This window comes from Anomaloglossus baeobatrachus, chromosome 3, assembly GCF_048569485.1.
Source record: "Anomaloglossus baeobatrachus isolate aAnoBae1 chromosome 3, aAnoBae1.hap1, whole genome shotgun sequence".
In the NCBI taxonomy this organism is placed as follows: Eukaryota; Metazoa; Chordata; class Amphibia; order Anura; family Aromobatidae; genus Anomaloglossus; species Anomaloglossus baeobatrachus.
In genome coordinates this window covers 250067772-250082343 of record NC_134355.1, presented here as the reverse complement: position 1 = coordinate 250082343, position 14572 = coordinate 250067772, and the positions used below count along the sequence as shown (strand labels likewise).

The 14572-nt window shown below is 39.7% G+C and overlaps 1 protein-coding gene across 1 annotated transcript in view; it reads left to right on the top strand.

Annotated features, from left to right (window-relative positions):
* UST (uronyl 2-sulfotransferase) overlaps positions 1-5762 on the top strand; it is a 585268-nt gene extending 579506 nt beyond the window's left edge. The window contains exon 8 of the mRNA XM_075339792.1: positions 1123-5762. Within this exon, the coding sequence (XP_075195907.1) occupies positions 1123-1412 (290 nt within the window). The 3' untranslated portion in view covers positions 1413-5762. The remainder of the gene's footprint in view (positions 1-1122) is intronic.
* Positions 5763-14572: the final 8810 nt, after the last annotated feature.

Sequence of the window (14572 nt, the reverse complement as noted above, 5' to 3'; positions counted from 1 at the left end):
ATTATATCAGAACCCGAACACGAACTTTACAAAATGTTCGGGCAAGGCTACCGAACAACGGGGGGTTCGCCCATCCCTAGTTAAAATGTTTTTTTCAGGTGGATTCTGCGTGGAATCAACTTAAATGCTAAAAATATAGTAAAAAAGAATAAACATAATTCCATGTCAAAATGACTTGCTGTGGACATGATCCATCTATTTTTTTAGCTTCTTTTAACCGTTTCAAATATTTAAACCTGCGAAGAGGCTAAAAGAAATGACTTGACCAAGCTCTTTGCAGCTTTTCGCTTGGAATCCACCATTATTTTATATACTGTGTATATTGTAAAAGAAAGATGCCATGAGCAAAGCCACAGCAAAAGACATGTGCACAAACCCTAAGGCCAAGTGTATCTGTTGCATTTTTGTAGAATCTTTTACCCCAGTGTTTGTTCCACTCCTGGATTTGGCTTACAATCGTAGGAAAAGTAGAATAGAAACACGGGCACTTCTGTATTATTACCCAATCCTGGCTTTGGCTATTATTACTGAGGTAAAAACTCACCATATACTCAATGTGTGCACGTGGCCTTAAAAATATTGAGGTAAAAACTCACCAAATACTCAATGTGTACACGTGGCCTTTCAAATACTGAGGTAAAAACTCACCAAATACTCAATGTGTGCACGTGGCCTTAAAAATACTGAGGTAAAAACTCACCAAATACTCAATGTGTGCACGTGGCCTTAAAAATACTGAGGTAAAAACTCACCAAATACTCAATGTATGCACGTGGCCTCACAATTACTGAGGTAAAAACTCACCAAATACTCAATGTGTGCACATGGCTTAAGAAGGGTACCAAATGTTGCTAATTGAAGAGCTCACTCACTAATCTGACTGTTAGTCTATTCTGTAGCCAGCTATGTAATATTGAAGTAAAATAAGTTTTGTTTTTTTTTTTTAAAAAACACCATTTTGTAAAAAATAATATAAAAATCCTCCAATGGTGTCCTTATCCTTTATACTATGTTTGATGCGACTAGGTAACTTAGTCTATGTTTTGTTCACAACTTTTTCATGGTCTGTTATTGGCAACCAAATTATATATTTCTATTTCTTTTTGCATATTGCTTCTTCAGACCACAGGAAGCTTGGAAATCTGACCGTGACGGTGAAGAAAACTTTCCCATCTCCAAATGCCCTACAAGTTCTCTACCAGCGCATGAAGTACGAATATGAGTTTTATAACTACGTCAAAGAACAATTCCATTTGCTGAAGCGAAAGTTTGGGCTTAAATCACATGTTAAAGCCACACACAGTCAAGAAATCTCTATCCCAATACCCATTCCTATGGAAACAGAAGAACCCATAGAAGATGAGGAGGAGCGAGATGACGAGAAGTGGTTAGAGGACATTTACAAAAGATGATAGCCCAGTTGTAGCCTAGCAACTATGATGATAATGTCTAGATCCATTTCTTAAGCTTTTTTTTATTGTTCAAAAAAATTCTTAAGGAACATGGTTAATGCAGAACTGTGTTAACTCTTTCCCACATGTTGGGTATTAGGGAAATACTTGTGCCCGATTTTGCGGGTTGCGTTTACTTTGAATTTTATGTTCAGTGAGATTACTAGGAGTGCTGAAAAATAAGAGATACAGCACAAGGACAAGAGCTTTTTGCCAGTATTTGCAGGAAAGATGTATTAGTTTTATCAGCATTTGCAGGATGATGAATGTGTTGGAGAGATACATTGTGACGTTCTCTGCCTTTGTTCATATGATGTTTTGCACTTACGTTGTGTTACACAGCAGTTGTAGCCAACAATCCAGGAGCTTCAAGCACACGTCTCCAGATAGGAGCACTATGTCATTGTAGAGGGAACAATATCCTTTTCTTTGTAGTCAGAGAAACACTTGCACAGAAGTTTGTTGTGATGACCAAGACTAAATGAAATTGTGCAGATGACAATATAAACACTTGATGCAACATGCACCGTGGACTGACTTTCCCTTTAACCACAAGCTGAATGATTTATGACTCCATGACCTGGATTGCTTTAATTTTTAAGCACCTAAATATGATCTCTTCACTCCCAGGTTGAACTAAACCCTAGATCTTACCTTTTGAAAGTGTGTACTTGCCCAGTGAAATGCTGATACATTCAGGATTATTGTGATTTTTAAATGCCTTCTTTTTTTTTTTTTGCTTCTCTTATATTTCATGTCCTGAGCTGCAGCAGTTTACATCCATTTCCATAAAACAGGGGTACAACTCTAAAATAAACCTGACAGAAGGATTTACTCTCAAAATGTTAGGAACTGTATCAGCTTCCTATTTACATTTCTAACAATGTCCTTAGGCTGTGTCCGCACTTTGCGTCATCGTAGTTGCAGTTCTAAATGCATCCTCTGGCAGAAATTGCTTTTGCCAAAGTTGCTTTTGACCACAAAATCGCGGTAAATGCGCATGCGTTTTAGCCGCATTTTTAGCGCTTTTTAACCTGCGTTTCCATTGCTTAAAGTCAGATGCGTTTTGATTAAAAAGACACTACTAAATAAAGTTTTGACATATAAACACTATGAAAAAAAGGAAAAAATATAATTATTTAAATCATAACGAAAATAGTTATATTTAATAAAATTATAGCGGTTTTATACTATTTATGGCTATAATTCCAATAAATTAATACTTTTCATTAATTTAATTGTCGGACTATGTATGTGTGTAAAGGGACATATCATTCCATTATTTTGATGTCAGAAACGCATGCGTTTATAGAGTCCAAAACGCATGTTTTCTGCAACCAAAAAGCATGTTAAACGCTGGAATTTTGATGTTTCTTGCTTTTTACAACTTCTCATTGACTTCAGTGTTAGCAAAACGCAGCATAAATGGCAAAAACAATTGACATGCTGCTTCTTTGAACGCTGAGTTTTTGCCCAAAATTATGCAAATTAAACGCAGCGTTTTGAACTGCAAAGTGCGCACAAGAAATCCACTTTTCCCATAGACTTTGCAGGAAAATCAAAACGCATGCATTTTGGCATGAAAACGCTGCAGTTCAAAACGCTGCAGAAAAGCAGGTGAAAAGCAGGTGAAAACACAAAGTGCGGACACAGCCTTATTATAAATGTTTTTTTTTTATTTGATCCAAAATTAAAGTTTAATATTGGTGCTTCTGAGAGTGCCATCAATCATCTTGGCACTTTGTTGGCATCAGATAGACCAGGGAAGAGGTGAACAAATCATCCCTGCGCTCCTGTTCCTTGTTCTCTCTGCACACGCTGGTTTATCAATCGGAGGGGCATGATGCCAGCAAAGTGCAGATATGACTGATGACGCTGCTAGGCTAGTCCACAGACAGAAGCACCGATATTAAACTTCAATTTTGCAGCAAGTACAAAAATACACAGTTATAATAAGCAAATCAAAAAAGTCTGTGGAGCCTCTGTTACGAGTCTCGATACAGAACCTAGCCAGATATTCCTCCGGGAAGGACCTAGCCAAGGAGTGGCTCTTTTTAGGAGACCACCATAACCACCATATTAAGTGGCCCTTTTAGTCAATAAACGTCGACTCAGCTGATCGCATAGGTTTTATATGGGATTCAGGTCTGGGGAAAGTTCAGGCCACTCCGTTTGAGGTACCTCAGTCTCCAGCAGCCATTCCCTAATGATGCAACCTCAATGACATGGAGCATTGTCGTCCATGAAGATTAAATTAGACCTGTGTTGTTCATACAGAGGAACATTGACTGAATTAATGATGCTATTCAAGTAGTCTTGTCACTATACCATTCACAAGGGGTAGAGCGTTGCCTAGACACACCTGCCCACACTGTAACACCACCACCACAATCAAAGGCTTATCTGGTGACAACAATGGCTGATGAAGAGTGCTCTCCTTAACGTTACTAAAATCATTGGTGGCCATCATTTCTGCTCAGTATGAATTGACGTTCATCAGTGAACAGCACTGAGGCCCACTGGTCCCTAGTCCAGCAAGACGATCACACCTATGCCTGGTTATGTAGTCAAGTACTCTTGCAGGTCATCTAGCTCACAGACCTCACTGATGTAAATGGTATTGAATGATCTGCTGTGACATTTGGCTGCCATTCACCTCCCTTAAATGTGCCTGGAGTTGTGTGGCATTCATAATCTGGTCCTAAAGAGCACTGCTCACAATAAAGTGGCCATCAGTGTGGTATGTAGCCAAATGATGTCCACTTCTATGCCTTTCTCTGACTCAGTCTCTCTGTAGCTCTATTGCAATTTGCTGATAACAGTCTGTGACACTCAAATCTCAGTGGCCACTTCCGTCTGAGAACATCCTGCTTAAAGCCTTGCAGTGGCGAGATAATGTTGATTAATTGTTAGGTGTTGTCTTGTCTCATGATGTCAAAATGGGAACAGCATGAAAAGGAGAACTGTTTAAATTCCAGATCTAATTGTACCCGAAATATATTGGGTGCTTCATGAAGCAAACACCTGTTGTGAGTTTTACCTTTCCTTGTTAGAGAACAGCAAATTGTGCACAAAGTCCTGAAACATTAAACAGTTGGACATCTGCATTCAAAGTTACAGGAGATAACATTTGTTCACCTGAAAAGGCTGGAGGGCAATTTAGGATCATCCTGAAATTTCACCTGAAACCAAATATCCCTAACTTTTTGTGAGTTGTGTATACATACAGCAGGTGACATAAGTATTGAACACGTGACCAGTTTTTTAAGTAAATTTATTTTTAAAGGTGCGATTGACATTAATTTCTCACCATAGATTGGCAACAACATATCCAATCCAAACAGTCAAACAAATTAAACCATAAATATCCATAAATTTAGGGATGTGCAATAATTAGATATTATACAAGGAAAAAGTATTGAACACATGAAGAAAGGGGGGTGCAGAAAACATGCAGCGTCATGACACCAGCTGAAATCTATCAGTAAATGGAAAGCAATTTTTCCAGTTAGTGAAAATTAATATCAGCTGGTTCAACTGATGGCCTATAAAAAGGTTTCTCATTACCAAGGTCCCACACAAGAAACATGTCATGATGGGTAAAACCAGTGAGCTTTATCTAGACCTTTGCAACCTTATTGTTGCCAAACATACTAATGGCATTTGTTACAGAAGAATTTCTAAACTACTGAAAATCCCAGTGAACACTGTTGGGGCCATAATCCGAAAGCGGAAATAACATCATTTCATCATAAACCGGCCAGTGCTAGGTGCTCCCTATTTCAGACCAAGGAGTGAAAATAAGTATCAGAAGAGTTGTCTAAGAGCAAAGGCCCACCTGTGGAGAGCTACAGTAGGTACAATTGTTTCAAAGAAAACAATAAGTAATGCACTCAACCTCCATGGCCTGTATGCACACTCGAAATGCAAGATTTTATTGCTGAACAAAAAACATGTAAAGCTTTTTTAAACATTGCTCAATAACATTTAGATAAAACTGTGAGAATATAGTTTGGTCTGATGAGACCAAAAGCAAAGTTCCTAGAAACACTCACTGCTGCATTGCCTGTGATCCCACTCTTTGTATTCCTTTTGCATTTCTCTGTATTCCACATTGTTAAATTTATGAACATATATGGTTTGATTTTTTTTTACCGCCAGTGTGAATTGGATGGGTTGTGTTACCAACATCTGATGAGCAATTCATGTCAATAGCATCTTTACATGTATATTTACTTAGAAAATTGATGACATGTTCAATACTTATTTCAACCGCTTTATGTATATATACAGAACATACAGTGTCTTAGAAAAACTAAAAAAATTGTTTAAAAGAACAGAGAGTCCTCAGTGGTTGATACCTTTTAATGGCTAACTGAAAAGATGGTAATAATTGCAAGCTTTCGAGACTACTCAGGTCTCTTCATCAGGCATGGTATAACACAAAATCTGAAGAGTCACGTATTTATACACAACAGGACTTAGAATAGTGCAGTGCTGTTGTGTATAAATACGTGACTCTTCAGATTTTGTGTTATACCATGCCTGATGAAGAGACCTGAGTAGTCTCGAAAGCTTGCAATTATTACCATCTTTTCAGTTAGCCATTAAAAGGTATCAACCACTGAGGACTCTCTGTTCTTTTAAACAATTTTTTTATCTCTACTGGCTAACACGGTACAAAGATATATTTTACTTGTTAGAAAAACTATTCACACCCCTTGAACTTTTCCACATTTTTTCACGTTACACCCACAACCTTAAATGTATTCTATAGGGATTTTATTTATATATATACACACAGTATATATACACCAACACTAAGTAGCAAATATTTGTGAAGTGTAAAAGAAGAGTGATACATGGTTTTCTAAATATTTTAAAATCTAAAAATTGTGATGTATTTGTATTCAGCCCCCTTGCTAACTAACTAACACTGCATATCACCTTGAAAATATCATCTCCACTGTCAAAAATGGTGGTGCAGCATCATGCTGTGGGGATGTTTTTCTTCAGCCGGGACAGGGAAACTGGTCAAAGTTGATCGTAAGATGGATGGAGCTAAATATAGGGCAAGTCTGGAAGAAAAACTGTAAGAGGCTGCAAAAGACATTAGACTGGGGCATAGGTTCACCATCCAGCAGGACAATGACACTAAACATCCTGCCAGAGCTACAATGGAGGGGTTTAGATCAAAGCATATTCATGTGTTCAAATTGCCCTATCATAGTCCAGACCATGATCCCAATAAATTACATTTAAGTTTGTGGGTGTAAAGTGAAAAAAAAATGTGGAAAAGTTCACGGAACATGAATATTTTTTCTAGGCACTACCTGATAAAACTTCAAAATAGCTTTCTTTTCTCTTATGCAGTATTTTTTAGTTGGAGAAAGCAGTTATACAGGTTTGGTCACATGCTTCCCTATTAACTGCCATTTTGAGAACCGGGGGAGAACCTGTTCCGTTTTCTATAAATTACATCCCCACTTACACATATTTACATCTGGGGAAGCATTTTCATTATATTCCCCAACTTTTTATCTGGAATAGTATCTGAATACTTTTGAAAAATTATGATGTATGACATCCTATGGCTTACACTGCTTGAATCTAGAAGCAATCTTGTCATTGAATTCAGATTAGTTCGATAAGACTGATCTCTGAAAAACCTATGCAGATACAGCGTTGTCCATGTTTTCTGTGAGTTATTGCACATATTCGAGAACCTTCAAATAAATCACCCCCCAACAGGGGTTACAAATGATTCCTCCTTCAGTTTAATCCTCATGCAGGAGAGCGCGCCTAGTGTTACCAGGTTTAGGCTCACTGTCCTCGGCTTGGGACTCGCTTTCTCTTTTTACAAGTTACTGTGTTCATACCAGTTTCTAAGATATATCTGTTGTACAGATTTAGTTTATTGATATGAGGTGAAACAGAACTGTACAGTACTTGTGTGTTTGCTGAACTTAGTATTACTTTGGTTTTTATTGTGACAGATAGCAAATTATATGTGGAAAATGTAAGAGCCACAAGCACTTAGAGGGTAATTTTTCAGGGGCTTTTTTCCACTATTAGGCTATGTGCGCACTAGAAAGTGCCTTTTTCTTAAGAAAAAAACGGACCCTCTAAAAGAATCCCGCACCTGCGGTAAAAACCGTGGTAAAATCGCACCCACGTTTTTGCCTCGTTTTGCCGTGGATTTTCCACAAGTTGGTGCCCACGGATTTTTACCATTATCTATGGCAAAGACCACAGGTACCTGTGGAAAAGAAGCAAAATGCTCGCACAGCATTTTTTAAAACCCATAGGATTTGCTGGGGAATCGACTGCAGCAATGTTAGACACATGTGGCAAAATCCGCGGTAAATCCACAGCGTATGCACAGGGCCTTATGGTGTAAAAATGTTAATTTTTTTTTGCATACAACACATTTGCGCCCAGAAATCCAACTTTTCAGCCTTTTAAAAATGGCTGATGGAGGTAAGTTATTAACTGTACTTTGACAGATTTACAATAATTTATGACAGAAATTGGCTTAAATTTAAGCTCAAATGCATGTCTGCTGCATCTTATGCATTCCCCACATATTTGTGTAGACTGGAGTATATCCTATAAGTCTAAATAAATCTGAACAACACATACCCATAGTAAGCAATGGAGAGCTGCTGTGAGATGGCACAAGCACGGAAAGGTGTAGGCCGTAATCAGATGTCAGGTTTTATTCTCATATGTGAAATAATGAACCAATTTCCATCAGTGGATCCATTTATACTACCAGTGTTTCATCACTTTTCTACAGAAAAGAAGCTTATCATAGCAAAGTCAGTGAAAGATGGGCAGCAGTAGGATACAGCTATTATAATAATAATTATAATAATATTTATTCATTTATATAGCGCTAATAATTCCACAGTGCTTTACATACATTGGCAATTATCCCATGAGACTGTATTCACACCTACGTGGGAGCATTACCATCCAAGAGATAAAGAACGATTGTTTTCCCTGGTGTCATCCTAATTGCATCAGTTTATTCTCATCTTTTTTACTGAATCAGGTGGAATGTCTGAACTTTTTTTTTTTATCCATTGACTCTTCATAATGTATGACTTAAAAGGCACCTGTTACCAGATTTGGCAACTATAAGCTGCGGCCACCATCATTGACCCCTTTTATACTATACAGCATTCTAGAATACTTTATATAAGAGCCCAGAACGCTGTGTAGAACGTAAAAAACACTTTTATAATACTCACCTATGGAGCGATCTGGTTTGATGGGTAACGCTGCTCTCTGGTCCGGCATATCCTCTCTGCAGTGATCGCCGTCCTCCTTCTATCCAGCCCAGGCCGGAATTGCGGTTCTGTGGAGGTGCACTTTGATCCACCCTGCTGAGGGCAGATCAAAGTACTGTAATGCACAGGTGCATGGAAAGGCTAAAGACCACTCGTGCATGCACACTACAATACTTTGATCTGCCCTGAGTACACAGGCCGCAGAAGAAGGAGGACGAAGATCTCCGCAGAGAGGAGGCGCCGAACCGGAGAACAGCGACACCCATTGGACCGGACCGCCCCCCTGGTAAGTTTTTTATAGCTGTTTTTTACATTCTACAGATCGCCCTGTGCTCTTATATACAGTATTCTGGAATGCTGTATATAAGAGATAAGTGGTGGTGGCCGCAGCTCATAAGGGAAAAACCTGGTGACAGGTTCCCTTTAAAAATGGAAGAAACTAGGATGAAACTCTGAAGTACAAAGTCTTACTTATTAGTTTTATCCATGGTTGAATGATTCCCATTGATTTCAATGGCCAAATCTAATCTTCAAAAATGATGACAGTATGAAATGCTCTGAATCTCTTACTGGAGACATGGATCTATTTTTAAAACTCATATGTGTATGGATCAATGGAACTCTAAGGGGTACTTTACACGCTGCGACATCGCTCAAGTGATGTTGTTGGGGTCACGGTGTTTGTGACGCACATCCGGCGCCGTTAGCGACGTCGCAGCGTGTAACAGGCTGGAGCGACCTAAAACGATTGCAAAAAAGTAAAAAATCATTTGTTTTGGAGAGGTCGTTTAATAACAAAAAATCATTGTCTGGTAAGTAGCGATGTTGTTCCTCGTTCCTGCGGCAGCACACATCGCTGTGTGTGACACCGCAGGAGCGACGAACATCCCCTTACCTCCATCCACCGGCAATGCGGAAGGAAGGAGGTGGGCGGGATGTTACGTCCCGCTCATCTCCGCCCCTCTGCTTCTATTGGGCGGCTGCTTAGTGACGTCGCAGTGACGCCGAACGCACCTCCCCCTTGACGGGGGGATTGTTCGGCAGTCACAGCAACGTCGCTGAACAGGTATGTGTGTGTGACGCTGCCGTAGCGATAATGTTTGCTACGGCAGCAATCACCACATATCGTTACAATGACGGGGGCGGGTGCTATCGCACGCGACATCGCTAGCAATTGCTAGCAATGTCGCAGCGTGTAAAGTACCCCTTAGGGTCAGTGTGCTGTCTGAGAAAAAACTGACTGTAGGACGTGTCACACGGAAGTGGGAAGGTAGATTTAGTATGCTGTCTTGGTTATTCACAGACCTAAAGATGTGCATTGGCACGTCTAATCCTTGACTCCGATCAAAAATAGACAAGCATTATGGGGTTTTTTTGTTTTGTTGTTTTTTCTTGATTCTTGGTCTGCAAAAAACCCTAAAACATGGACATGTGATCAGCCAATCAGACTATAATGGGTACATGTTATATCTGTGAAGAACAAGGATGTGAAAAAAGTCACATCTAAATGAAGCTTTGTGCACAAACCGTTTATCTGGACTGTTTGCATTGCAATTTAGAACCAGCCCCTATTGCTCTTTGCACACAAGGTAAAGAAAGTCCAGCTCACCGATCATTACTTGCTGAAGCATCCAGAAGTCCTGCGCATGGAGTAGCTTAGCCACTAATCAATATAGAAAAATAGAAAGTCCAGCGCTGACCGGGTAAATTAAAAGTCCAAAAATTTATTGTAGAAATTATTGAAATCCAGCAAGTAATGGCTTGTATCATGAAGAAGCAGACAGAACAACGCATTTCTCTATTTTTCTATTGCTCTTTGCTCTTTTTTTAATCTTTGCTTCGCTTGTCAGGATGTTTGGAATTAGTAGAAAAAAAACTGTAATGGGAAGTGTTCCTATGAGAAGACAATGTGTGAACATCTGTGAATATTGCGGTGGCTGATGCTCTTTTGTTAATATAGAAAATATTATGGCTACATTCACACTTCCGTCTTTTTGCATCAGTCACAATCAGTTGTTTTGTGACTGATGCAATGGATGCTTTGCAGATAGTGGCACAACTGATGTGACTGATGCTGAAAAAAACCGAATCTATTGTTTTGGGGGTTTTTACTGTTTGAAAGGGTATCAGCTGATCGTTCACAAAAGCCGGCCGATCAGCTGATCGCTCACAAAAGCTGAACGATCAGCTGATCGTTCTGGCCGCTGGAACTGGATTTACAGTCAATAATGCTTTTTTTACTGTGGGCATGTCCACAGTAAAAAACTGATCTGCCGCACACAAAAAACGTTGCATTATGCGTTGCTCCCGGTCAACGGTCAGTCACTCCACGACTGATCCGTCGTGGGACGGATGCAACGCAAGGCCATGAGTCACAATCCGTCGGTAATAAAAGTCTATGGGGAAAAAACAGATTCCTACAAAATATATTGCAGGATACTGTATTCCCTCAAGGCAACGGATTGCAACTGATGCAAAAAGACGGAAGTGTGAATGTAGCCTAACACACGCGTAGGTGTGGACTGCTTCTAATGAAATATGGCTGCAGGATTTGCAGAGTACAAACTGGAATTTTTTATTATGTGTTTTATTCAGGTTTGCTTGTCTGATGATCTCTAAGAGATAAATATATACCTTAGGATTCTCTTCCACTTAGCTGTTTGTTCTGCACACGGTTTACGATATTTTCACCATGCAGTTTTTGGTTATGCACCAAGTACATGTGAAGCATAACCGCTATTTCTACTGGTATCTTAACCCTTTTCTCCCATTGATCTCGATATACTTTTTCCCATAGAAAGTGAATGGCTTGACTGGCAATGTTACTTGCCTACAAAGGCTGTTTTAGTGATTGACTGGATATCACCAGACTGGTATCTGACAACTTGATGGCTTTTCATTTTATCGTCCCATCTATATTCACATTTTTCCATTAAATTCCCAAAGGAAAATGTAATTTATTGCTTTAAAGGAAGCCTGCCTAACCACAGGAAGCATGAAATAGCATCAGACTCCCTCATTTTAGTGAATTCTTGAAGGGTTTCAGAAAAAAAAGAGTTTGAGCTTAAACCAGGTATAAGGGGAGTTCCCGCTGCGCCGCTCCCTCTGCCTGTTCTCTGCACGGCTTGGTTTGATTGACAGGTCATTACAGGCAGAGCTGAGCTGGTCTCTTTCTTTGTGTTGTCTTTCAATTATTGCAGTTTCCAGGTAACACACACAGTTCACCACATGTTGGTATTTCAGGACGGCCATAGTGATGGCAGCATAGACCTGATGACAAGTTCCTTTTAACGAAAAAGAAAGCTTTCATTCAATCTTCATCTAAGGTTCTTTTTCGGCCAGCCACGCACATCTTGATCTTGACCTTTTTTTACATGCTTTACCAAAACTGTATTCAAAATTTCTTTTTCCTGGACATAAGACTATTAAAATATTGGATTTTCAGTTTTGTAATTTTGTCATCATTATTGCATTAAATACATCATTTATTACTCATGATTGAAGAAAGGTTGGATCCAGCATCAAAATCCATGGTTTAAAGAGATTCCACTTTATTGAAAAATAAATATAAAAATATACAAGAGATGTATATATTGGCATATGTATATTTTTATATTTATTTTTTCAATAAAGTGGAATCTTTTTAAACCATGGATTTTGATGCTGGATCCAACCTTTCTTCAATTATGACTGACTACAGCCTGGCCTCCTGATGGATCACGAGCACGCCTAGCCCTGTTGCACAGAACTATATGGTAAGCTGGAGTTTCTCCTATATTATCATTTATTACTGGCTGATTAATGAGTTATACTAGGTTAAAGGTATCAATATAAGTGTGCAGACTAATAAGAATGTATGGAACTCTTTACAGTGGACGCTTTTCAACATACTGTATGTCTTAAAATAAGAGCAGACACTGCCAGATTAAATAGTGCTGTTACAACGTTTTTGACCTCTAATCTGAGTGCAGCATAATGTAGAGATAGACACCCTGATTCCAGCAATGTGTCACTTACTGGGCTGCTTGCTGTCATATTGATAAAATCACTGTTTAACCCTCTGGAGATCTACCACTTCTCCAAATGCTGAGCTCTGTATAACTCCGCCCACTTTTACTGATTAATTATTCAATATATCCCCCTGTAGGGAAGAAGGAAAAGACACGGTGCGGTGCTTTTTCTGAGCATATTAAACCTTTAAACTTATGTTGGCAATATATGTAATTATTGCACTCACTTATAGTGAGCACATGAGGCTCATGTAAAATATATCCCTAATGCTGGTGTCCTGGTCTGCTGCCCGATCAATGTGCTGTGAATAATCCCCTCCTTCAGAGATACAGATGAAGTCTAGAAAGATGCAACAGATCGCATGCGGCACTTCCAATATATCCAGCCTTGATAAGGTCGGCTGTGATTGATTATTTTAATAAAACATACGTGTGTGTATATAATAAGACGCATTTGGGCTCTATTCATAGACCCTTCTTCAGGTTTCCTTTACTGATTGACAACTTTCTGGCCATGTACAGTGTACACGGAGAGGTTCTAATCAGTGGTGAGGGTGCGGCTATACAGAGCTCGTGAATTTGCTTCACTACTTAGCAGTAGATTTACTAGTTCTATAGTGATAATCTCCAGCTGATAAAAGAGTGATTTTATCAAAACTGCACTAAACAGCCCAGTAAGGGTACCGTCACACTTTAGCGATGCTCCAGCAATCCCACCAGCGATCTGACCTGGTCAGCTACATGGTTGCTGGTGAGCTGTCAATCAGGCAGATCTCACCAGTGACCAGCCACCAGCGACGCGTGGAAGCGATGCTTCGCTTGGTAACTAATGTAAATATCGGGTAACCAAGCGCTTGGTTACCCGATATTTACCTTGGTTACCAGCGCACACCGCTTAGCGCTGGCTCCCTGCACTCCTAGCCAGAGTACACATCGGGTTAATAAGCAAACCGCTTTGCTTATTTACCCGATGTGTACTCCGGCTAAGTGTGCAGGGAGCCTGCACTGGCAGCCTGAGAGCGGCGGACACTAGTAACCAAGGTAAATATCGGGTAACCAAGCAAAGCCCTTTGCTTGGTTACCCGATATTTACCTTGGTTACAGCTTACCGCAGGCTGCCAGAAGTCGGCTCCCTGCTCCCTGCACATTCAGATCGTTGCTCTCTCGCTGTCACACAGCGATGTGTGCTTCACAGCAGGAGAGCAACGTCCAAAAAATTAACCAGCATTGTGTGTAACGAGCAACGAATTCACAGCAGGGGCCAGATCGCTGCTCAGTGTCACACACAGCGAGATCGCTAATGTGGTTACTGGTGCGTCACAAAAACCGTGACTCAGCAGCGATCTCGCTAGCGATCTCGCTAGTACCCCTAAGTGACACATCATTGAAATCATGGTCTCTGTCTCTACATTATACTTCTCACAAATTAAGTAGCAAAAAACAGGTCACAATTCCCTTTAAGTGGTAGATTATGTAAACTGATGTATGCAGGTTTATAATTTCTACCCTGTGGGTGCCGTGGCTTTGCTGTTTTCACATAGTTGGGTTATTCACATGCATACTTAACCAGAGCCGTTATACATGTGTGCTATTAAATAAGTCCTATACACACACGTCTCTGCTACTTTCTGCTTAATAAAGTGTTGTCTAATTACAAATTAGAATACTGGATGGAGAAAGATAAAAAAAAACACAAATTGTAATAATGTATTAAAAAGACGACTCATATTCAATACAAGGTAATATTGTCTCAAAAATCCAGAATCCATAGTAAAATACCAATTCTGAAACAAATGAAATGACATTTTATGCCCAT